The sequence below is a fragment of the Oryctolagus cuniculus genome, chromosome 20 (genome assembly GCF_964237555.1).
Source record: "Oryctolagus cuniculus chromosome 20, mOryCun1.1, whole genome shotgun sequence".
NCBI classification, from domain to species: domain Eukaryota; kingdom Metazoa; phylum Chordata; class Mammalia; order Lagomorpha; family Leporidae; genus Oryctolagus; species Oryctolagus cuniculus.
In genome coordinates, this window is record NC_091451.1 from 19,230,884 (window position 1) to 19,256,022 (window position 25,139).

Below are 25,139 nucleotides of genomic sequence, written 5' to 3' on the forward strand. Positions count from 1 at the left end.
AGCCAGAACATGAACAGGCGCCCATATGGGATGCCTTCGTTGCAGGTGGCACCTTAACCTGCTGCATCACAACACCAGCCCTCCAAATTTGATTCTAAACTCTGTTTTTTTCTGTTTTTGCACAATTTATTCTGCAAAATAGACTTTGTAGATTGTAATCTAGATTGTACCTTTAAAAATCATTTTTTGAAATATGGGATAGTGTTTGATATTTAAAAATACCAGTCTTAGATGGAGAATTATCTTAAATTGATTTTAAGCTTGAACTGATACATTTTAAAGATTAGGTATGAATAAATATTTAATATTGCTTTGAGATGGATATTTAGCACAGTGGTTAAGATGAGCTTAGGATATCTGCATCCCATACTATACTGCCTGTGTTTTGAGTTCTTGGCTCCAGGTTGGCCCAGCTTCGGCAGTTGTGGGAATTGAACCAACAGATAGGTCTCTTCTCTCCTTTCAAATAAAATAAAAATAATTACGTTTTTCCAGAATTATTTAATAAAAAATCTTGCCCTCTTTGCAAGCATTTTTTTTTTTTTTAAATTCTCAAATGGTACTGTTTCTTCCTTACTTACATGAACAGAGGACTCTCAATATATAGCTCATATTGATTTGTAAACAGTGTGGTTGAAAACAGATACAGTCTTAAGATTTCACTAGAAGATAGCCGCTACGATGAACAGCAGATACTGGGCTTCTCTCTGACTCTACTTTTTTGTGTGTGTGACATTTTCTAAGAAAAAATCAGGAATAATAAGATTATTAGATTTCCAGGTTAATGTCTCATTTGTACTTTTTAAGATCTTTTTTTATTTGAAAGAGTTACAGAGAGAGGGAGAGACATAGAGGGAGATCAGCCTTGCATCTGCTGGTCCGCTTCCTAGATGACTGCAATGGCCAGGGCTGAGCAAAGCCAAATCCAGGAGTTTCTGTGAGTCTCACACATGGGTGGCAGGGGCCCAACGACTTGGGCTGTCTTTTGATGCTTTTCCCAAGCACATTAGCAGGAAGCTAAGTCAGAAGTGGAGCGGGTGGGAAACAAACAGGCGCTCATATGGGACGCTGGCATCACAGGCCATGGGTTTACCTGCTACACCATAATGCTGGCTCCCATTTGTACTATTTTCAACTAACAACTGGAGCTGATATTGTGGCACAGTTGATTAAGCTGCCACCTGTGAGGCTGGCATCCTGTATGAGTGCTGGTTTGAGTCTGGACTGCTCCACTTTTGATCCAGATGCCTGCTGATGTACCTGGGAAAATGGGAAGATGGTCCAAAACCTTGGGCCCCTGCCACCCACATGGGAGATCCAGAAGAATTTCCAGGCTCTTGTCTTTGGCTCAGCCCAGTCACTTTTATTGCTGCCATTTGAGGGTGAATGAGTAGGTGGAAGATCTCTTTCAACTCTGTCTTTCAGATGAATAAATAAATCTTTAAAAAAGAGAGAGAAGAAAAACCCAATAACAAGATTATATTTTACTTTATTTATTTGATAAAGTTTTATCTATTTATTGAGTACATATTGTTCTGAAATTGTATACATTGTGGAATGGGAAATTGAGCTAATTAGCAAAATTTAATTACTTAATCTTTTTTTGTGTGGTGAAAAGTTATCTCAGCAATTTTTAAGAATATACCTTTATTTATTTATTTTTTAAGATTTACTTATTTGTTTGAAAATTAGTGTTAACAGGGAAAAACAGAGAGGTTTTCCATTGCTGGTTCACTCTGTAGAGTGAACTGGATCTGAAGTGGAACAGCTGGGGTAAGGACCAGCACCCATATGGGATGCTGGCATTGCAGGCAGCAGCTTTACCCGATATTCCACAATACCAGCCCCAAATAAATTGTTCTTAACTGTATTTACCATCTTGTATAATGTTTTAAAGGATTGATAATTTTTTTTGGCATTTACTGTGAGTCTGTATTTGAGGAAGGTACTTGTTTTGAGAGTCATTGAATCAGTGAACATGGACTGTTTAACTGTCCAGAGCATGTTGTGGTAATCATTTTACATTAAGAATATTTTTTTGTTTTTTGTTTTTTTGGTAAATTTATATATGCCAAACTGTTACTACATTATTTTTGTTCTTTTATTTGTTTGTTTACATTGCTTTTGAAAATAAGACATTACTCATCAGTGTCTTCATTTTTCCTTTATTTCCATTCAGTATGAGTGGTTATGCTTCTATATTATGTCACTCAGAGAATATAGCCATACAGATAGTATTCAGAAGATTTGTTATACTTTTTTCCTTTTTCAGGGACTCCCATGATACCTGTACCAATGAGCATTATGGCTCCTGCTCCAACTGTAAGTATAATTTATGAAGTGACTAGGAATTATGACAGTTCTTATGCTTTTAAAGCTAAAAAACCTTGATTATATGTTTAGAAGAGCAATGGAAGAGAGAGCATACATTACTATTAAACCATTTACATTGCATAAGTATTGTTTTCACTCAGCTGTGCCTTTTGCAGTTGCCCCTAAAATATTCTCCTTAAATTGATAGTTTTATGTTTTTTCCCTTTACTCTATCTAGACTCTTCATATACTTGTTGTATTAAAGATTTAAAACATTGGCTCTTTCATCATTTCCTCCTCTTTATCTTCTCTTGGGAGATGGTAGAATATCTGGCATGTCTGATTCTTCCAATTAAAAAATTTAAGTTTTAAAACAATATTTGGCCGGCGCCGTGGCTCAATAGGCTAATCCTCCACCTGCGGTGCCGGCACACCGGGTTCTAGTCCCGGTCGGGGCGCCGGATCCTGTCCCGGTTGCCCCTCTTCCAGGCGAGCTCTTTGCTGTGGCCCGGGAGTGCAGTGGAGGACGGCCCAAGTACTTGGGCCCTGCACCCCATGGGAGACCAGGAAAAGTACCTGGCTCCTGCCATCAGATCAGCGCAGTGTGCCGGCTGCAGCACGCTGGCCGCGGCGGCCATTGGAGGGTGAACCAACGGCAAAGGAAGACCTTTCTCTCTGTCTCTCTCTCTCACTGTCCACTCTGCCTGTCCAAAAAAAAAAAAAAAAAGAGAGAGAAGAAAAAAACATTTGTCTTTAATATCTTACTATTTCCTACCACCTCCAGCTTATACTCTGTCCCAAGCTGTTTCATCTTACCTCTGTCTTGTAGCATGGTATCTTCAAGATTTGTAAGCCTTTCTTGTGTCTCCTGAAGTGCTCTATTCATTCTTAGATCATAAACCCTGATTCTCTGCATTCATCAATGCTGCTGTTTGTACCAGGCATCTTAATAACAAATGTTGCTGTAGTGTAGTACAGGAATAAATAATAATTCTTAACTTTTATAACCATAAAATTATGTTATAATTATAATTACTACATTTGTAATAATTTTATAATTTTTGAGTTAATTGTTATAATGGGCTTAATGTGGAATTCTGTAAAAGAGAGATCTCCTTCCATCCAACTTTTCCTCCCATCTGTGAGTTTTGAAAGGATAAGACAGTGTTACTCATAGTAAAAGGGAGAGAGGAGCTCCATGGGCAAACAGGAGGCTGCTGTGAGGCAGACCATGGGGGCGTTCAGATTTTTTGCGTTGGACACCCACACAGTTGGCCTATTTAAGAAAGCCTGCAACTAAAGTACTTTTGCCTCTTGTTTTGTATACTAGGAAAAGTGAAATTGGGGTTTGGAGCAGCTTCCCTAGTTCATAGTTTGTTCAGTGCCTATCAAGTGTGATTTACTGATATCATTGTCAAGTACAAAGATCTGTTTGTTTCTCTGAGAGGCTAAAAGTTATAAATGAAAAATAAATTAGGAACATAAGTAACAAATACATTTTTTTTTAAGAAAAAAGGCAAAATGTAAGTGATATTAATGCTATAGAATATATGAACATTCTCCTGGAGCATTAACAGGGGTAATTGGAATTTGCTTTTATACTGGGACTGAGAATACTTGATATGGAAAAAATTTGGCTATTTAGATATTTTTATTTGTTTTTCCAAGTTTTTTTTTTTAAGAAACAATTTAATAATGAAAGTTTTCTGGTTAAAGATAAGTTTATGTAAGTGAAATGTTCAGTTTCAGCTTTTAATGCAGCTTTGATGATAATGTACTATTTATATTTACAACCTTAAAGTCGATGTTTTTTAGCTTAGTGTTACATTAAATATGAAAAAATTTAATTATATCAAATTTTATTGCCTTTCTTCCCTTTAGGTCTTGGTACCCACTGTGTCCATGGTTGGAAAGCATTTAGGAGCAAGAAAGGATCATCCCGGCTTAAAGACTAAAGAAAATGATGAAAATTGTGGTCCCACCACCACAGTTTTTGTTGGCAACATTTCTGAAAAAGCCTCAGACATGCTTATAAGACAGCTTTTAGCTGTAAGTTGAACTACTTTTTACTTTAAAAGTTTTGTTATAAATTTCAAACTTAAAAGCAGAAAGAGCATTCTGAATGGTTATTTTCTCTCAACTTTTTATCTTAAAATATTCTGATCTGATGGAAATGTGGAAGCAATAAGTAAACACACTTGGTTTTTTCAATGAACCTCCTCTGTGAGCGGCATAGGTGGCTGCTTAACCTACTGTCCCACTACTCCAGCCCTACCTCTTAATATTTTAAAAAATCTTCTAATTTATTTTTCCTTTTATTTGAAAGGCAGACACAGAGGTGGATAGAGAGATCTTCAGTCCTCTTTTTTATTACCCAAATGCCTGCAACAATGGGCTGGGCCTGGCAAAAGCCAGAAGCCTGGAATTCAATCTGGTCTTCCACCTGCTGCCTCCCAGAGTGCTCATTAGCAGGAAAGTGGAATTGGAAGTAGAGCCAGGTCTCAAACCCAGCCACTCTGATAATGGATGCTGGCATCGCAAGCAGTATCTTAACCACTGTCCAAATGTCTACTCTACCATGCTCCTATAGATAGCTTCATTAATATAGGAAAGTTCCCTACCTTTTTTGTTGGTTTGCTTGTTTTTTTTTTTTTTTTTTTGTTTTGCATTACATTAATATTTTTGAAGATTCTAGATCTTTTGAAGAATGTTTGGGTTTGACAGATTGTTTATTCATAGTTAGAGTCGAGTTCTTTTTCAAGACTGTTTCATGTGCAATGTATTCTCAGGGCAGCATGGCAGAAGACATAAGAGCTACTTAGTTAAGATGATCATATGTCTTCCCCTTGTTATTTGTAAGTAGTCTCTGGGTTTAGCTTTCCTTAAAACAATGATTCTAGTGTTCAGTGATGATTGACTGCTTCTTTTTACAGTATTTTGAGCATAATGATTATAAGTTATTTATATTTTGGTAAGACACCAATTTTCTTTTTCATCATGATTGAAAATTTTTTATCTTGGTGGTAGTGCAAATGCCTCATACTCCTTTCCCTTTGCTTTTTAAAGACTTTTTTGTAAATGGTGATCATCAGTTGTTCATATTTGCAAGTTATGATTTAAAAGGTTTTTGTGTGCCCGAGCTGGGTTTGTAAATTGTGGGGCTTCGTTTGGAATGTTAATATGTAGAAGTTTTTTCTGTGAGGCTGGTTGGTTTCTCTGGAAAACTTCATGCCTAGTGCATACGGTTGGGTAGGCTGTATAGGGTTGGGAATGATGAACTTAGTTCAACCATCTCCTGTAAAAAGCCTTTATTTAATTCCCATGTTACTCACTCTGTACTCTGCCAGGTGTTCTGTAATATTTGGTTGCACATTCCAAGTCTGTTCTGTTTACTTTCTTCAGGTTTTGAACCAAGATGTCCTGATTATTCTATATTCATAATGTCAGGCAGGTACCTGTTTCTTAGCCTCAAATTCCATTTTCCTGTGTACTTCTTACTCTAGTTCAGCTCATTATCAGACCTTAATATTCTTTCTCAGTTCCTGCTTTCTTTTTTCTACTGAATTACTACCCATCCATGTGCCTCCTATCTTTTCAAAAGTTTGTTGAAGAGGGTTGGCTTTGTGGTGTGACAGGTAAAGCCACCACCTGCGACTCTGGCATTCCATATGGACACCGCTTCAAGACCAAACTGCTCCACTTCCATTCCTGCTCTTTGCTAACATGCCTTTGATGCAGCAAAAGATGACCCAAATACTTGGGCTCCTGCACCCAATTGGGAGATCCAGAAAAAGCTTCTGGCTCTTGGCTTCAGATCAGCCCAGTTCCAGTCATTGAGGCCATTTGCAGAACAGCAGAAGGAAGATTTCTGTCTCTGCCTCTCTCTCTCTCTGGCTCTAGCTGTCTAGCTCTACCTTTCAAATAAATAATAAAGTCTTTTAAAAAATATTTTATTGAAATCTCTTCTATGGCTCTTTCTTCATCCAGTTGACTTTGTCGGTATCTTTTATATTCTTAATGGTTTTTCTGAAGGTTGATATGAAAAATGTTTTTATTATCAGCTTTGACGTGTGATCTTCAGTTATATTCTACAAATAATATCTTTTTACCTTCTTTGAGAATGCAATAATAATGCCCCACCCCTAAGACAGCCTAGCCCTTTGGAATATTTCTTAATCATTTTACAGAAATACTTTTTTGCATTATTAAAATCTTTAAAATCTGCTGTCCTACATATCAGCCTATGAAGCACTTTACCATGCTAAAAATCTGTTTAAGAGATTTGTTGTATTGCTTTCATATGTGATAGATAGCTTTGTGTGAATCGAGGAATTTTAACAAACTTAGTTGCTTGGATATTCCTTTTGTTGTTGTTGTTGTTGTTGTTTTTGTTGTTATAGTGACTTTTTTTTTTTTGGTGGTGTTTTTGTGGATTTCTTTATTTTGCTTTGTTAGCATTTTCTCCTCTAGTGGGAATGTAATTATACCTTGGATTAAAACTATATCATTAAATGGTAATGATTTTTTTTTGTCCTCATTTTTTTAAGAAATGTGGCTTAGTTTTGAGCTGGAAGAGAGTCCAAGGAGCGTCTGGAAAACTACAAGGTAGGTCATACTTTATTTGAGATCACTTTAACCTGTTTGTATAAATCACATTAGATGTTTTACTCTCATTGTCCTTTAACAATGGGTGGTATTTTATTAGCACCCCCTTTCTACGTAATAACAGGAAAAAATTGCAGATGGAAGATGTTAACTGAAATTTGAGGTTAGAATGCGGAAAAGAGAATTGATATTTCTCTCAGTCGCCCTCTGTGGTTGTGTCATTACACATATTTAGATTTGATTTTCTTTTTCTTTTTTTTAGAAAACATTTATTTATAAATAAAAATTTTGAAAGTACAACTTTTGGATTATAGCAGCTTTTCCCCCCATAACCTCCCTCCCACCCGCAACCATCCCATCTCCTACTCCCTCTCCCATCCCATTCTTAATTAAGATTCATTTTTAATTATCTTTATATATAGAAGATCAGCTTAGTACATACTTAGTACATTTCAACAGTCTGCACCCACACAGACACACAAAATATAAAGTGCTATTTGAGGACTAGTTTTACTGTTAATTCTCATAGTACAACATGTTAAGGACAGAGATCTTACATGGGGAGTAAGTGCACAGTGACTCCCATTGTTGATTTAACAACTGACACTATTATTTATGACGTCAGTAATCACCTGAGGTTCTTGTCGTGAGCTGCCAAGGCTATGGAAGCCTCTTGAGTTCACAAACTCCAACCTTATTTAGACAAGGCCATAATCAAAGTGGAAGTTCTCTCCTCCCTTCAGAGAAAGGTACCTCCTTCTTTGATGGCCTGTTCTTTTCACTGGGATCTCACTCAGACATCTTTCATTTAGGTCATTTTTTTTGGCTTTCCATGCTTGAGAAACTATCATGGCTTTTTAGCCTGATTCGTATGCCTTAAGGGCTGATTCTGAGCCAGAGTGCTGTCTAGGACATCTGCCATTCTATGGGTCTGCTCTTTGTCCTTCTTCTCATGTTGGATCGTTCTCTCCTTTTTAATTCTATGAATTATTATTAGCAGACACTGATCTTCATTGATTTTTCTTTTTCAGTTTTTTGATTGCTCTTTTTAAGTTTAATATCTCTGATTTAGGCCAGTGCCGCGGCTCACTTGGCTAATCCTCCGCCTGTGGCACCGGCACCCCGGGTTCTAGTCCCGGTTGGGGCGCCGGATTCTGTCCCAGGAGGGCAGTGGTGGATGGCCCAAGTGCTTGGACCCTGCACCCACATGGGAGACCAGGAGGAAGCACCTGGCTCCTGGCCTGGGAATAGGGGAGGTAAGGGGTGCAGGCATCCCAAGAAGTGACTTAACCACTGCTTGGGAAACCAGAAGAAGCTCCTGGCTTCTGGCTTCAGTTGGCTCAGCTTCAGCTGTTCTGGCCATTTGGGGAGTTAACCAGTGGATGGAAGACCTTTTTCTCTGTCTCTCTATCTGTAACTCTGGCTTTCAAATAAATCTTTTTAAAAAATTAATGATTGACTACAAAATGAAATAGACTCAGAAAAAATAGACTTATATTTAAGATGAAAGGTCATTGCTTCTCTAATTCAACATGTCAGATTTGTAAAATGCTTTATCAGCTTAAAATAGTCTGTTCTTGTTTGTAGCTAAGAAATCTCAGTGGAATAAATTCAGGAAATAATCATTTTTGTCATGAAATTAATTGATTCTACTACATTTTTTCGTTTTAGTTTTTACTTTTTAATTTATTTTGAAGATTTGTTTATTTGAATGACAGGGACAGAGAGAGAGATCTTCCATCTGCTTAAACAGCCACAAAAGCTGGTGCTGGGCCATGCTAAAGCTGTGAGTCCAGGGCTCCATCTCGGTCTCTCATGCTGGTGACAGGGGCCCAAGTACTCAGACAATTTCTGTTGCTTCCCCAGTCCTTTACCTGGACTTGAACCAGCCCTCCAGTATGGGATGTCAGAGTTGCAATTTGTGGCTTAATCTACTGCGCCACAGCACCTGCCCCTGTTTGAAAAGCAGAATGACAAAAAAAGAAGAAGAAACTTTCCATCTGGTAGTTCCCTACCCAACTGCCTGCAACAGCCAGGGGTGGGCCAGTTAGCATCTAGAAGCCAGGAACTCAGCGTTTCATATGAATAGCAGGGGCCTAAGTCCTTAGGCCATCATCTTACAGCTTTCAGGCACATTCCCAGGAATTTGCATTGGAAGAAGAGGCAGGGCTTGATCTGGCACTGTCATGCCTGACATGGGTATCCCAAGCAGTGGCTTCATTTATTTTTATTTATTTGAAAGGTGGTGAGAAATTTGGCTTACTTCTCAACTGCCAGCAACAGCTGGGAATGGGTCAGATTGAAGCCAAGAACTCAGATCTTAGTCTGGATCGCCTGCTTGGTTGACGGGGAGCCAGATACTTCAGCCATCATTACCTGCTGCCTGCTAGGGTGTGCATTAGCAGGAAATGAATTGAAAGTGGAACAGGGTCTCTGGGGGCCAGCATTGTGGTTGAGCAGGATATGCTGCTGCCTGTAATGCTATTTTGAGTCTGGGCTGCTCCATTTCTGATCTAGCTCACTGTTAATGACTCCAGAAAGCTGTGGAAGATGACTCAAGTACTTGGGCCCCTTCTGCCTATTTGGGAGACCCAGATGAAGCTTCTGGCTCTTGACTTCAACTTAGCCCGGCCCTCGACATTTTAGCTATTTGGGGAGGAAACCAGTGGATGGAAGATCTCTTTGTCTCTTTCTCTTCCTCTATCTCCATCACTTTGCCTTTCAAGAAAAATCATTAAAAAAAAAAAAAAAAGTATAGGGATTCAAACCAAGCATTCTGGGAATCTCCACTGGGGTCTTAAAGTTGTGCCAAACACCTGCCATCTCTGCTAAATATTTGTTAGAACATCTGATAAACAGCAGGTGTATATGTCTTTGAAATTTTTCTTTCTTTCCCTTGTTCCCCTCACCCCTTGATTGCTTGAGAGTGCTGAAAGTGAAATAAATAAATGATTATTTTCGGTAATAGAAGGACTCAAGTGAAGTGACAGTTTGAGTAGTCTTTATATTATAATATTTGATCTGCAGTGATTTTCTTTGCTGTTTTTTTTATATACTTTTTAACAGGCAGAGTTAGACAGTAAGAGAGAGACAGAGAGAAAGGTCTTCCTTCCATTGGTTCACTCCCCAAATGGCTGCTACGCCAATCCGAAGGCAGGAGCCAGGTGCTTCCTCCTGGTCTCCCGTGTGGGTGCAGGGCCCAAGCACTTGGGCCATCCTCCACTGCTTTCCCAGGCCACAGCAGAGAGCTGGACTGGAAGAGGAGCAACCGGGACAGACTCTGGCGCCCCAACTGGGACTAGAACCCAGGGTGCCAGCGCCGTAGGCAGAGGATTAGCCTAGTGCCTGAGTGCTGCCCTAAATGTATTTTTTTTTTTTTAAGTTTTATTTTATTTATTTGAAAGTCAGTTACAGAGAGCGGTAGAGCCAGAGAGTGAGAGACAGAGGTCTTCCATCCACTGGTTCACTCTCCAAATGACTGCAATGGCCAAAGCTGAGCAGATCCAGAGGCAGGAGCTTCTTCCAGGTCTCTCATGCACCTGTAGGGGCCCAAGCACTTGGGCCATCATCTGCTACTTTCCCAGGCCATAGCAGAGAGCTGAATCATAAGCAGAGCAGTCCGGACTCGAACTGGTTCCCATATGGGATGCTGGCGCTGCAGGCCGTGGCTTTAATTCGCTACGCCACAGCACCAGCCTGTCTATATCTTTTAATCTTTCATAATTCCATTGATATTGCCATTCATTCTTTACATCCTTTTCTAGCTTTTGGATTCTGTGAGTATAAGGAGCCTGAATCTACACTTCGAGCACTCAGATTATTGCATGACCTGCAGATTGGAGAGAAGAAGCTGCTTGTTAAAGTTGATGCAAAGACAAAGGCGCAACTAGATGAATGGAAAGCGAAGAAGAAAGCTTCCAATGGGGTATGTTTTCTGTAGTGTTATCTATCCTAGGCTGGCTGTGCTGTTTGAACATAAAGACTTCTCACTGTATGCAACTTTAACATAAGGCTTCACAAGGTCATCACTGTTGTAATATGTACTTGTGGTTCAAATGCAGGAGAGTGTTTTATAGTTTGTAGTTCTTTTAAGTCTTTATCTACCCACAGTGGGTGGGTGACTGTTGATTTGCTTGTTCCAGGTTGGGATGAAGGTAGTAAGGGAGGCTGGACAAGGTTAACTTGCCAGAGAAAACACTGGTACTGACTATTCCAAACAGAACTAATTCATTAAGGCAGCTTTGTAAGTAAGTACAAAATATATTTAACCTACGTAGTTTTTATTGGTTGCTGTCTCATTTAAAAGTGCAGAGATTCCAAAATGAATGAAAATCTTACTTTCTCAGCTGGATTGCTTTATTAAGGTTATACTAAGTACTGTCAAAGGATACTTTTGTGTGGTGTGTTGTAATATATGTATTATTGCCCCTTCTCAAAAAAAACAAAACACGGCTAAAACTTGAGTATATTTTCCCTGATTTTGGGGTTCCTTTTTGGCACCTCAAGCTGAACAGATGCAAGATAGATTTATTATTGGTTTCCTGTTCCAACAAAAATAAAACCAAAATAACCTTTTGCTCTCATCAAGCATTTGTTATCTTTCAAAATAAAAATGACTTTCTGATCTCTGCTTAATTTTATAAAATGACCCCATCCCAGTAAACTAAAGTGTATAAAAAGAATCAAATACTACGCAAAATCCCATAACTATAAGTAACCACTGTGAACATTTTAGTTACGTGTTTTTGTGGACATTTTTCTGTGTTTGGGTGAATATAGTTTTAATTGTAATGTGAAGTTTTGTTTCATAGAATCAGGATTAAATTCAAACAGTTTTTATTTTTCTACTTAATCACATCTTTCCTTAGACTTGTGGTAATACTTTGTTTTCCCTGTTTCGTTTCACTTGTTAATACTTCCTGTTCATCCATACCGTAAATCTAATCACCTTAAATCTCTGCTCATTATTGTAAACACATCCTTCATGGTTGTAGATCTCTTACAGAATAAATTACATATCCTTAGTACTCCATTCTAGGCTTACTCCAATCCATCCTTCTAAGTTTTCTCTTCAATCTCCTCCCCTGTATCCACACTGATTGTTTTGCTGACATCTCAGGCCCTTATTGCCCATGCAAACTCCTTGTTGAAATTCTATCCATTGAGGGGCTGGCACTGTGGCATAGCGAGTAAACTCACTATCTGCAGGCCAGCATCCTATATGGGCGCTGGTTCATGTCCCGGCTGCTCCACTTCCGATCCAGCTCTCTGCTATGGCCTGGGAAAGCAGTGGAAGATGATCTAAGTCCTTGGGCCTCTGCACCTGCGTGGGAGCCCTGGAAGAAGCTCTGGCTCCTGGCTTCAGATCTGAAGCCCAGCACTGGGATGCCAGTACTGCAGATGGCTGCTTTTACCCACTTTCCATAGCACCAGCCCCCGAAATTCTATCCATTGAGCTATAATTAATAATTCTCTTGATTCATTACAACCTTCATCAACACTTCCCTCAGGTCCTTTTGGAAGAATTAAATCCACCCAGATAAGTCTGGATCTCTTCCCGTATAAAACAGATTTTACTGCTGTATGTTAGCCTGCTGTGTAATACATAGGTGCTTTAGACAGTTCATGGAGAAATGGAATCATAAGATTTATTGTGGTACAAATGACTTCTGAAAACCATGCAGTTTTTTCATATGCATTTTCCATGAATTTTTTGAAGATCCCTAGTATCTGTGTCTCAATGCCTTGTATCCAGTCACATTCTCATCTCTGATTACAAGTTTAAAGGGCAGTGAGTTCACAGATGTCTCTTTCTTCAGGTAACTCCCTAGTACATAGGACGGTGTGTTAGCCATAGGAAGAATAAAACATTTACTCACCAGTAGTTGTGGTTATATTGATCCATCTTTTAGTCTTGTTACCCTTACCCAAGTTAATGAAGAAAGAATAAAATACAATTTTTCTGTATTATAAATTATATCAAAACAGAATTGCCTTAACCTCTTAAAAACAATAAATAAGCAGGAGCTGGCATTCGATGCAGTAGGACATGCATGGTATTGAATTCCATGGGTTTGAGTCCCAGATCTGTTCTGATCCAGCTTTTCTGCTAGTTCAGGCCTTGGGAGGCAGTAGATGATGGCTTAAGTATTTGGGTTTCTGCCTCCCACGTGGGAGATGCAGATGGAGTTTTGGCTCCTTGTTTCAGCCTGACCTGCCCTGGCTTTTGTGGGCATTAGAATTAGTGGGTGGAAGATTTGTCTTTTTCTCCCTTGCTTTTCTCTCTCTGTGTCACTTGGCCTTTTAGATAAAAAAGATAAACTTTTAAAAGTTCATGGAGGCCGGCGCCGTGGCTCACTAGGCTAATCCTCCGCCTTGCGGTGCTGGCACACCGGGTTCTAGTCCCGGTCAGGGCACCGGATTCTGTCCCGGTTGCCCCTCTTCCAGGCCAGCTCTCTGCTGTGGCCAGGGAAGTGCAGTGGAGGATGGCCCAGGTGCTTGGGCCCTGCACCCCATGGGAGACCAGGAGAAGCACCTGGCTCCTGCCATCAGATCAGCGCAGTGTGCCGGCTGCAGCGCACTGGCCGCGGTGGCCATTGGAGGGTGAACCAACGGCAAAGGAAGACCTTTCTCTCTCTCTCTCTCACTGTCCACTCTGCCTGTCAAAAAAAAAAAAAAAAAATCATGGAAAATGGAATTGAAAGATAAGTTATTTTTAAAAATGAAAATTAAATCCAAATAAAAGTGTCAGACAAATTTTCAGAATTTTTTTCTGGTAACTGTTCAAAGAAAGCATGGAGTAGTTTCTTCAGCGTTTTTGTGCTATGATTTTTCAGAATAAATTATGAGATGGTGCTTGTTGTTTTTTCTGTGACTGTTTAGTTGGAGTAATGAGAAAGCAGTAATTTAGGTAGAAGAATGAGATGTTGAGAACCCTGTGAGCTACTTGGTTTTCAGGCTTTCTCTCTGACTCCAAGGCAGAAGGAAGAACGTAATTGTTTACATAGCTGTGATTGACTGGAAAAGGAACAGGAGTTTGTTGAGGAGTAGGAGGTGATATTTTTTGTTGTTGTTGTTTTTATGGTCTAGACCTTTTAGAGGAATTATGTGCCTTTGCAAAATCCTTTTCAACAAGTTGATTGTAAGTTTTTGCTTTAATTTGCAGATCAAATTTTTATTTTTCGTTCCATTTCTTACCTTTAGTAAAAGTATTTTATTTGAGGTAGCCATGTAGATCTAGGCCATCTCCTATTGCTTTTTTTGCTGTCCAGCAGTCACAGTACAGGATATCTGCTATGTACAGTACAGTACTGTGTACTATCTAACAATATTTTATTAACTGATGGAAGTAGTGATTGTTAACCATATATTCAGTAATGAAATCTGAAAAGTGTTATAAGTACATATAGATAAATTCTTTTTGGTATGAGCCAATAGTGGACAGATAGTCTGGCTGAACATCTTCACATCTTTGCCTAGAAATTAATCTGGTTGAGTCTTTATTTTCGCAAAACTCAGTGTCTGTTTAAGTTCCTGAAAAGGATTTTGTTTCGGACTCTAGAAGTGAATGTCCAAGAGTGAGCCCAGAAGAGCTGTTCAACAGCTTCACAACTAACTACTTTACTGTGGAGGCTTTCAGTCCTCTGAAAAGAGCTGCTTAAGTGGACCACATACAAATACCAGATAATCAGTTGGTTTCTGTAAACCTCTCTCTGGTATCCCTAAAACCTTAGCCTTTCATTCCCCAGTATTGCTGAAAAGTTTTTGGTTTCTGAAGTTTGGGAGGAGGGGACTAGAAATCAAGAGATCGGTTATGAGTGAGGCTTCAGTGGTAGAGCTTTAGAGAACACTTTTGCCAGCCTATAGAATGGTGTCTCTCAGTGAGAAGTCTGCTCCTTCCATGATGTATCACTTTTTTTTTTTTCTTTTTATTATCGTAAGGTAAAAAGTTTAAGCTGCTAAGCTTACCTTCTAAAAATGTAGGTTATGATGTGCATTAGTTCATTCCAGATGCTTTATTCCTAATTCAGGTAAAAAAGCCATACTGATATTTAAGTTTTGGTTTATAACAGCGGTGATAATCAATGGCTGTTTTGTATGTGTGTGTTTTAAGATTTATTTATTTATTTGAAAGGCAGAGCCACATGGAGGGAGAGAAAACGAAATAAATCTTTTATCCCATGGTTCACTCCCAGAAGCCAGGAGCTTCGAACTCCAGCTAGGTCTCCTACATGGATAGCAGGGGCCCATGTACTCAGGCCATTTGCTGATTTCCTTGGCATATTAATAGAGAGATGGGTCAGAAGCAGAGCAGCTGGGATTCAAACTGGTGCCCAAAAATGGAATGCTGGCATTATAGGTGGCAGCTTAACCCACAGCACAGCAACACTGGCTTGTGTTTTTATATGACTAGAATTGGATTTACAAGCTTGCTTCTGTCCTTCCCTATGCTGGATGTACAAGGCTCAAGGAGAGGAATTCAGAATGTACGGAATATGCCAGAGACAGAGTAGGTGATTCCTTTCTCGTTTAATATTTGTCTATTTAAAAACACAGCAGCAGAGAATGAGAGATGGGGGAGAGAGAGAGAGAGATCTGCCATCTGCTGGCTCACTCCCAGAATGCCCACAAAAGCCAGGGGGGCAGGGTCAGGCTAAAGTCAGAATCTCCCATTTGGGTGCCAGGAACCGAGACACTGGGAGAATTTTCTTCCTTTCAGGGTACACATTAGCAGAAAGCTGATGTTAGACTTGATCCCAGTCTTTCTGATAAAGGGTGTGGACATCCTAAGCAGTGGTTTTAACTATAATGCCTACCCTAGCTGCTTGATATTTTTATTTTTTTTAAGATTTATTTATTTGAAAGGCAGAGTTATAGAGAGGCAAAGGCAGAGAGAGACCATCTGATGGTTCACTCCCTATATGGCCGCAATGGCTGGAGCTGGGCTGATCCAAAGCCAGGAGCAAGGAGCTTCTTCCAGGTCTCCCATGACGGTGCAGGGGCCCAAGACTTGGACTATCTTCCACTGCTTTCCCAGGCCATAGCAGAGAGCTAGAATGGAAGTAGAGCAGCTAGAACTGATGAGGCACTGCAGACAGCTCTTTTACCAGCTGTGCCACAACGTGGATTTATTTATTCATTCATTCATTCATTCATTCATTTTGTTCATTCAGGCAGTGGTTCACTCCCCAGTTTGCCACAAATGTACCACTTGGTCTATGCCAGGCCAGAGCTGTTCCGATCCAAAGCCAGGAGTTTCTTCCGGGTCTCCCATGCGGGTGCAGGGGCCCAAAGACTTGGGACATCTTCTACTGCTTTCCCAGGCCACAGCAGAGAGCTGGATTGGAAGAGGAGCAGCCAGGACTAGAACCCATGCCCACAAGGGATGCCGTCACTTCAGGCCAAGGCTGTAACCCGCTACACCACAGTGCCAGCCACTCTTTCTTTTCTTTTCTTTTTTTAAAGATTTATCTATTTGCTTGAAAGTCAACAGTTAGAGAGGAAGAGGCAGAGAGAGAATTTTTCATCACTGCTTCACTTCCCAGATGGCTACAATGGCCAGGACTAGGCCAGACTGAAGCCAATAGCCAGGAGCTTCTTCCAGGTCTCCTACATGGGTGCCCAAGCACTTGCGCCATCTTCTGCTGCTTTTCCCAAGCTATTAGCAAGGAGATGGCTTGGAAGTAGAGCAGCTGGGACACAAATCAGTGCCCATACAGGATGCCAGCATCGTATGAGTGCCGGTTCGAGTCCCAGCTGCTCCACTTCTGATGCAGCTCTCTGCTGTGGCCTGGGAAAGCAGTGTAAGATGGCCCAAGTCCTTGGGCCCCTGCACCCATGTGAGAGACCTGGAAGAAGCTCCTGGCTCCTGTCTTTGCTTCAGCACAGCTCCAACCGATGCAGCCAATTGGGGAGTGAACCAGCGGATGAAAGACCTCCCTCCCTCCTTTACTTTCTCTCTCTCTTTCTCTCTGTCTGCCTCTCTTCTCTCTGTGTAATTCTGACTTTCAAATAAATCCTTGCTATTGTAAAGGAGTCACAAGGCATGTAACTACTTCTAAACAATTGCATGTATTGTGATCAAAAGCAGGCATGTAGCATAGAATATTTGTCTATTTCAAATTAGAACAAAGTTTGTATATATTTTTCTTTTATGTTTATCTTGTTGCTGTTTTTTCATATTTTTATCCTTTCCTGTGTTTTGACTAAAAAGGAATTGAGAATAGACTAAGGAGGAGTTTTGAAATTGTGTAAATTTTCTTTGTAGTGTGAATTGCATTAACCCTATAACCTGGGGACTTAGAATAAAACAGACAAGAGATTAGTGGCACATTAGAAGACAGTATTGTTTTTGTCAGAGGCACAGTTAGCCATCAATTCTTTCAAATGGCTATCTGTTATATAAATAATGTGTTTTATTTTTTTTAATGTTACATGTACACACCACAGGGAGTATGTGGTTTGTATAAGTGATATTTCTCCATTATACAAATTGCAGAAAGCTGAGAGAAAAACAAAAGTCATTGTTTCCTCTCCTGATATTTCTGGTTTTTACAATTTGGTATATGTTTATTTAACCAATGCATACTTTTTGCTCATTTTGCATAGCATATTTTAAAATTATAATTTGCTTTTATCACATAGCTAAATTTTCAACTTTATTATCTGATTGCAAGAATTAGTAATTATCATTAGTTCGTGAAGCTATTAATCAAGACTGTCAGAAACCAGTTGTGAAAGCTTTCAAATGTTTTGTATAGTGTGCTAAAGCTTCCATTTAATACTTTTTTCGCTGGTAAGGGGCCAAGACTTCAGCAATTAAGCGAAGAAAACAAAGATGATGAAAAATACAGGTATCTCAGGAAACTAAGTAAAACAAATGAAGTTTAGTTTTGTGAAGTTGAAAACAAATGTAACCCCATGTTTACTAGGACTTTGGAGATATTTGGAAAAAACGTATTTGTTTATTAACCCGTCTATTAAAATTATTTTTACTTTGTTTGATTTTTCTTTTTTTCCCCTTGAATTTGCTTTCTTATTTTAAGAATGCCAGGCCAGAAACTGCCCCTAATGATGATGAAGAAGCCTTAGATGAAGAAACAAAAAGAAGAGATCAGATGATTAAAGGGGCCATTGAAGTTTTAATTCGTGAATACTCCAGTGAGCTAAATGCCCCCTCACAGGAATCTGACTCTCACCCCAGAAAGAAGAAGAAGGAAAAGAAGGAGGACGTATGTGTTCTGATAGCACAGTCATTCCTGCAGTTTGTTTTTTATAGTGTGACAACTCTTATGCTTTGATTACATTTTAGCTTGGAAGAGAAAACCGTATGAGTAGTCTTACAGTAATGTGCAAGTTGAAAGGGAAAGTTTGATTCTCTTAAACTCGTTTATTTTAGGTAAACTTAACTTGTGGGATGTTCTTTAAAAATACTAAATATTTTATTGCCACGAAAAGATACCATAAAATATATATTTAAAGAGTAGATGTAGAGATAAATATTTCACCTTATCATAATTTTGATTGTTTTCTCAGCTAGCTTCTTATATTTTTAACCAAAGCATGCCTGTTTTCTATGTTTGAAATACACTGGTGTGGCGACTTACACTTAAATGTGGGTTGAATTTAGTTTAAAGCAAAGCAAACAAAAAGCTTCAATAATAATGAGTAGGAACTGATATTAAGAAGTAAGTAAGATTCATTTATTTTTTACCATAACAATCTGGCCTTGTTTTACATTATCCCCTAATTTTGATATTTCTGCCTCTGCTCTAAGCAGGAAGCCAGGCTTCAGACATTGAAGGTTTTCACCCATTCTTTTTAGCTGCCTTTCGGTTAGACAATCTTGTCTTGTTAGAAACCCTGTCAGTAATGCAGTTAACATCCAGTGGGAGAACCCTGAAAGAGCAGTGCAAGATGAAGTGCTCCACCCCAGGGAACTGAATACCAACTTTTTTTGCCAGGCTAATTTAATGGAAGATTAGGGAATCTACATAGAAAGAAGGTGGTTCTTGGATTTGCCTCTTTTGATTAAACTTAGAGAAATTACGGGGAATAAATGGTCTTTTAAAAAAATTGGAAGTATTTTATATGCTTGTATGAAAGTTCTTCCAAAAGTTCATGGAAAATGGCTGTTACCACAAAACCTGCATGATTTCACATTTTTGCAGTAAAATAAACATAATTTCATTTTCCCTGAACTTTTTAAAGTACCCTCTTGTAAGCTATGGAAGAGTACTATAAATTGTATGTGTCATATTTAGTTAGCAAGGGTTGATTAGTGGTTTGTACTATTTGGGGTTTCAGTACCTTTTTAAGACCATCTTCAGGTTCACTTGGTTTAATTCTTCCTTGTTTGGCCACAAAACCCTGTGTAGTGAGATGCAATGAGGTCAGTCAAGAATAGGATCATGTCGCCTTGTAGAGTTTGTTGCTGTTCTTCCCACATCATTGGGAAAGGCGAAAAACAGATAGACAGCAAATCAGTGAAATCTTGTCCTCTGGTAGGAATTATAGATAAATTTTGTTGGTGATTGTTTACTGTATCTTGGAGAAGATCACAGAAAAGACTCTGCTACTGTGAGACCCCCCCCCCACCCTTAGGCTTTTGTTTGGGGGTGTTGGAGGGAGAAGTGGGTGTAGGTACCTGGAGGGGTTGTAAAGAGAGTGCGACATACAGTTATTGTGTTGTTTACAGTATAAACTTGCAGGTACTGAATTTCAGAGTGATATAAGCTGTTTTGTTGTTTTTGAAAAAAATCTTTGTGTATTTTTTCGCAGATTTTTCGTAGATTCCCAGTGGCCCCGCTGATCCCTTACCCACTCATCACTAAGGTTTGTTTAAATTGTGGGCGTTGGGAATACCAGTGTTTACTGCTGCCCAGATTCTTGTTTATCTGATTTTTCACTAACCTTAGATTGTTAGAGTTATTATTATAAATGTTCTGATTACTCATATTTTATAAGACTCATGTGAAATATCTATCTTTAATTTTTCAAATTGATACAGATTGATCTGTATTCATTCCTTCCTGTTGCCTTTTTCTTTTAGGAGGATATAAATGCTATAGAAATGGAAGAAGACAAAAGAGACTTGATATCCCGAGAGATCAGCAAATTCAGAGACACACACAAGGTAGTATTCTTGTTTTTTCACTTGATACCAATCTAGACTTTTTACAGAATCCAAAGCAAACAGACAAGAAAAACCAACCTTACCTTAGAATATAATTTTAAATGCCTTTTGTAGGTTTGATATGTAGATAGAAACAAAGAAACGGAAAACCAATGCCATATTAAAGTGGTCCTTGACATGTTGTGCTTAGCTTTTTCAGTTACTGACTGCTCTGCAATCATCTCACTTTAATATGAATACAAGCTAATTTTATTTTTAGATTACGACATAAACATCAAGATCAGATTTAAATTAGATTCAAGGGGGCAGCAGGATAACATACACTGTAGTGTATTTCTGGGGGAACAGTTATTTAATCTTAGGAAAACCTTTTTTCTTTAGAGCTGAGATTAAAATTTAAGATTTATATTTGTATAGATTTAGGTTGAGTGGGGGAGATTTTTAAAAGTAGGTCAGTGGTTACCAGACTTACCAAATTTTAGATGCATGGAAGAACTGTAAATTCCCATAAAGCTAATCTATTCATTGACCCCCACCATTATGATAGAGATCATATGGTGACTAATGCAAGATGAAACTCTCAGCTTGGAAAGTAACAAGGAATAGGATGTAAGTATGAGCTTCTGTTTTTTATTATATTTATGGATGCCCCCTCAGAAAAATATGCAAAGGGGTAACTGGCTTGGAAATGGGTATTTGTGCATAGTAAATCCCACTCACGAGTTTTGCCTATTTAAAGCTTCTCTCAATGACAGTGCATCTATCTGTAAATGTTTGCTGGTGTTGAAAGTATTGCTTATGGGTGGTGAAATGAAAACACTGCATGAAATGTATTTTGATGTTAGAGATAATAAATGTTACTGGTTCTTAATCAGAGGCTGAGATTAGTGAAGTGTCAAGTATTCATTTTTTCTTCTATCAGTCTTATTTTTTCTCATTGCTTTCAAAATGCCAAGTATCAATGAATCAGTGCTGCTGAACACTTAATATCCAGATGCCCAGCCCTCGCTCACATACATGTGCTTCTTCAGGAATTAAATATGCCTGTAAACACATGCAGTTCTTCCAAAATCAGTTTGAGTATTAAAATGGTGGTGTGTGGAAAGTCATTTTAGAGAACACTTTTGGTTAGATTCAGTGTTTACGTTTAGTGCTGAGTAAGCTTAAAAATGGTATACAGTTGTGTGTGTGGTTTACCCCCTTTTTGTTTTTATTTGTTCCACCCTGTCATTTATTGGTTATGAGGAAATCATGCTTTAAAACAAATAAATTCAAAATATTCTGCTTTGGAGTCTGATGATCTGTCAGGCATTTCACTGCCTTAGTATTATTTCACTGGAGGGGAAATGTTTCGAATTTCTAAAATGTGTTTTAAAAGTAAAACCAAAACAAAAAACAAAGTTATTTGTATTGGGTGGTATGGCTAATGGGGGATATTTGAAACTCCAGTAACAAAAATGAGCTCAGTGAACCTTTGCATGTTTTGGTTTGAGTTTATTAAATAACCACAGTCAGGGTATCAGCGTGGCAGGGGGCGTCCATTTACAGCACGGATGAGTCTGAAGAGAGAATAAGGTAAGATTTATGATTTTTTTAATCTGTCCTTTCTCTTCATTATTTTCTTACATTTTTATTTAGACTCACCTCATTTCCTGTTTCTCCAATCACTCTAAAAATATACACATTTATGCTATATAAATATGTGCATGATGCATATATGTATAGCATGTAATAACTTTAAATATTTAGTATGGACTAGATTCACTTAATTTTCCCATTTACTTAGAACCAAACTTAAAATGAGTTCTGAAACAAATTACTGCTTGCATAAGAGATTAAGTAGAATAGTGAATAAGCAAGAGTAAAAAAATTGAGGATTTCTACAAAAGAAATTAATATTGGGACAACTAAAATTATCTGTAAGTATCTGTTATCTCAGAAGTAAATACATTTCTTTATAGTATGACATTGAGGTAAGTTTTATGTAGTTTAGCCTCATTTTACAATATAAAGTTTTTATTCCGTTAGAACCGTTTCAGAAATGAGATTTCACCCCTGTAAATAGTCTTTTCGTTTCTGTCCTCTTTCTCACATTTCTTATCTTGCCCTTTGTAATTTCAATGTATCCAGTATTGGCTTTGCCTGCATTTTACTTTGGTTTAGACTGGCACAGCAGCTGAATATATTGATCTCTCATACATTAGCTTTTCTTTCATAATCCTCTATCAGTTCTCTGATCCATGAGGAAGAGAAAAAGAGTGTCTAAAAGGTAAGATTGCTTTTTAAAGTTGTTTTAAATGCTTTACATGACTGAGAAAAGAAAAATGCACATTTTATTGTTGCAGTTTAAATTTTATTTCAGTGAAACTAAACATGGAACCAAAGGAATAAATGTTTATTGGCTTTCTTTGTTTTACCTGCTTGGGGTATATATTTTTTTCTGACGTTGTGTAGAATCCGTGTGGTACACTGGTAATCTTGTCAGGGTACAAACTTGGTCTGCCTTTGTTATTTGGTTTATTTGTGAACCATGTACTTGCTCTTCCTCCCAGAAACATAGCTTGTAGGCAAGGTTAATCCAGTGTTGGCGATCCATGTCCTAGCACAGCATCTGTAAGTTAATATACAATCGTTCCTTCCAAGGATGGATTTATCATTGTGAATATATGATTGTTTTACAGGCATATGGGCATAAATATATTGCTTTTAAATATTTTAAATGAAAATATTACAATTAATGTACACTTTGCTTGAAGTGAATGATTTTGAAACCATTTGTATTTGGTGGGCTGTCAGTCTCATAATGGTGGGAGTAAACGTCTCCGTAAAGCACATCTTGGCTGAATGCAGCGTGTGTTTTCTTTTGGAGGGTGGGCACACGAGAGGGCAGATTATTTAGTTGCATTACAGTGACCAACTTTCCTCCTCCACCTCCCTTTAAAACCTTCAGCTGGTGTCCTTAGGTAATGGGATGTCTGCGGTTATAGCTATCAGTGGTCCCACTGATGTACAGAAATGCATAATGGATAGAATTATTAGCCATGAATTGTATTTCTAGAAACTATGAACCACCACATTCTTCATGGTCATTCCACATAGTCATTGAGTGGCCATCCACACTTGATGCAGTCTCCCAGAATTCACGATTGTAAATTCCTGGTCTGTGTAGAGTATATGGTTTTGCACGAAATTATCAAGTCTTGTGATTGTTTCAGTTTAATTTGTCAAGTAAAACCACAAATATTTAATATTAAAGTATCAGTGGTTTGATGTTTTTGTTCCCAATATTGGGCATTGCGCCGGGGAAACTCTTGAATACTGGAGCTACAGAGTTAACTCTAAAAGTACTTTTATTGGTTTCTAGAAACTGGAAGAAGAGAAAGGCAAAAAGGAAAAAGAAAGACAGGAAATTGAGAAAGAACGGAGAGAAAGAGAGAGGGAGCGTGAAAGGGAACGAGAAAGGCGAGAACGGGAACGAGAAAGGGAAAGAGAACGTGAACGAGAGAAGGAGAAGGAACGGGAGCGGGAACGAGAACGAGATAGGGACCGTGACCGGACCAAAGAAAGAGATCGAGATCGGGATCGAGAAAGAGATCGTGACCGGGATCGAGAAAGGAGCTCGGATCGAAATAAGGATCGGAGTCGATCAAGGTAAGGCTTCATAGAAGTTACTGTCTTCTGATAGCTTTGGTAAAACCACAGGGAAGCCCTCACATATCTCTGATAGAGAATTTCCTTAACTCCAGATTGTGGCCGGCTTTGCATGGTTGGTGTTGGTGAAAGTAGCAATTTTCAATTCTTTGATTTCTCTCTGTAGCCAGTATTTACAGAAACCCAGGACACCAACTGTCTGTCCACTTGCTTTGTGTAGACTTGATTGTTGTCTCACTGGTCCAGTGGGCTTTCTTCCTAGTTGCTGTTTCATTGGAGTCCTATATAATGAGAAATGGTTCTGATTTGACTTCTTTTATCTCGGGTGTGTTGAGTTTTTCCTGTGATTGCTACCATTTACCTTCTCTGGCTATTTATTTATTTATTTATTTTTGACAGGCACAGTTAGACAGTGAGAGAGAGAGAGAGACAGAGAGAAAGGTCTTCCTTTTTCTGTTGGTTCACCCCCCAAGTGGCCGCTATGGCTAGTGCATTGCAGCTGGCGCACTGCGCCAATCCAAAGCTAATAGCCAGGTGCTTCCTCCTGGTCTCCAATGTGGGTGCACGGCCCAAGGACCTGGGCCATCCTCCACTGAACTCCTGGGCCACAGCAGAGAGCTGGCCTGGAAGAGGAGCAACCGGTACAGAATCTGGCGCCCCAACCAGGACTAGAACCTGGAGTGCTGGTGCCGCAGGTGGAGGATTAGGCTAGTGAGCCGCAGAGCCAGCTTGATTGATTGCCTTTTAAAGATTATTTATTTGAAAGTAGAGCTACACAGAGAGGAGAGGCAAAGAAAGAGAAAGAGGTCTTCCATCCACAGGTTCACTCCTCAGATAGCTGCAATGGCCAGAGTTGCTCCAATCCAAAGCCATGAGCTTTTTCTGCACGCAGCTGCAGGGGACCAAGGACTTAGGTCATGCTCCACTGCTTTCCAGGCCATAGCAGAGAGCTGGATGGGAAGTGGAGCAGCCAGGTCTTGAACCAGCGCCCATACAGGATGCAGGCACTACAGGTGGCTGCTTTACCCGCTGTGCCATGGCACTGGCCCCATGATTTACTTATTTTAAAACTTTTGTTACTTAGATTAAATTCATGTGGTGAATCTCTTCTTTTTTGGGAAAGGGGCAGAGCAGTTATGAACAAACGAAGCACAGGAGAGCAGGAGGAAAGAGAAGAAGACTCATCCTTTTTATAGACTAATTTTAAAATACACATACTGTTTTGCAGTTTCTTAGAAACTTGGATTTCTACTTTTGCTCCATCTACTGTGTTGCTGGAACTGGAAGTCCAGTGCTCAGTCTTCAGTGGGCGTTAAAATTCCTTTCTTTCTTCCTGTCCTGATAAAGCTGTTACTGAGAATTTAACCAGGGTGTAATTTTTTTGTTTCAATGAACTGTATTATTTCATATGTATACTTATGTTTAATTAAGTATA

General features: G+C 39.0%; 1 protein-coding gene across 1 annotated transcript in view; it reads left to right on the forward strand.

Moving 5' to 3' along the window:
• The window catches only part of RBM25 (RNA binding motif protein 25), a 65,862-nt gene that overhangs the window by 16,652 nt on the left and 24,071 nt on the right, over nucleotides 1-25,139 (forward strand). The window contains exons 3-10 of the mRNA XM_008272101.4: nucleotides 2,273-2,322; nucleotides 4,195-4,362; nucleotides 6,861-6,918; nucleotides 10,683-10,843; nucleotides 17,964-18,149; nucleotides 19,699-19,752; nucleotides 19,970-20,053; nucleotides 23,418-23,704. Of these exons, the coding sequence (XP_008270323.1) occupies nucleotides 2,273-2,322; nucleotides 4,195-4,362; nucleotides 6,861-6,918; nucleotides 10,683-10,843; nucleotides 17,964-18,149; nucleotides 19,699-19,752; nucleotides 19,970-20,053; nucleotides 23,418-23,704 (1,048 nt within the window). The remainder of the gene's footprint in view (nucleotides 1-2,272; nucleotides 2,323-4,194; nucleotides 4,363-6,860; nucleotides 6,919-10,682; nucleotides 10,844-17,963; nucleotides 18,150-19,698; nucleotides 19,753-19,969; nucleotides 20,054-23,417; nucleotides 23,705-25,139) is intronic.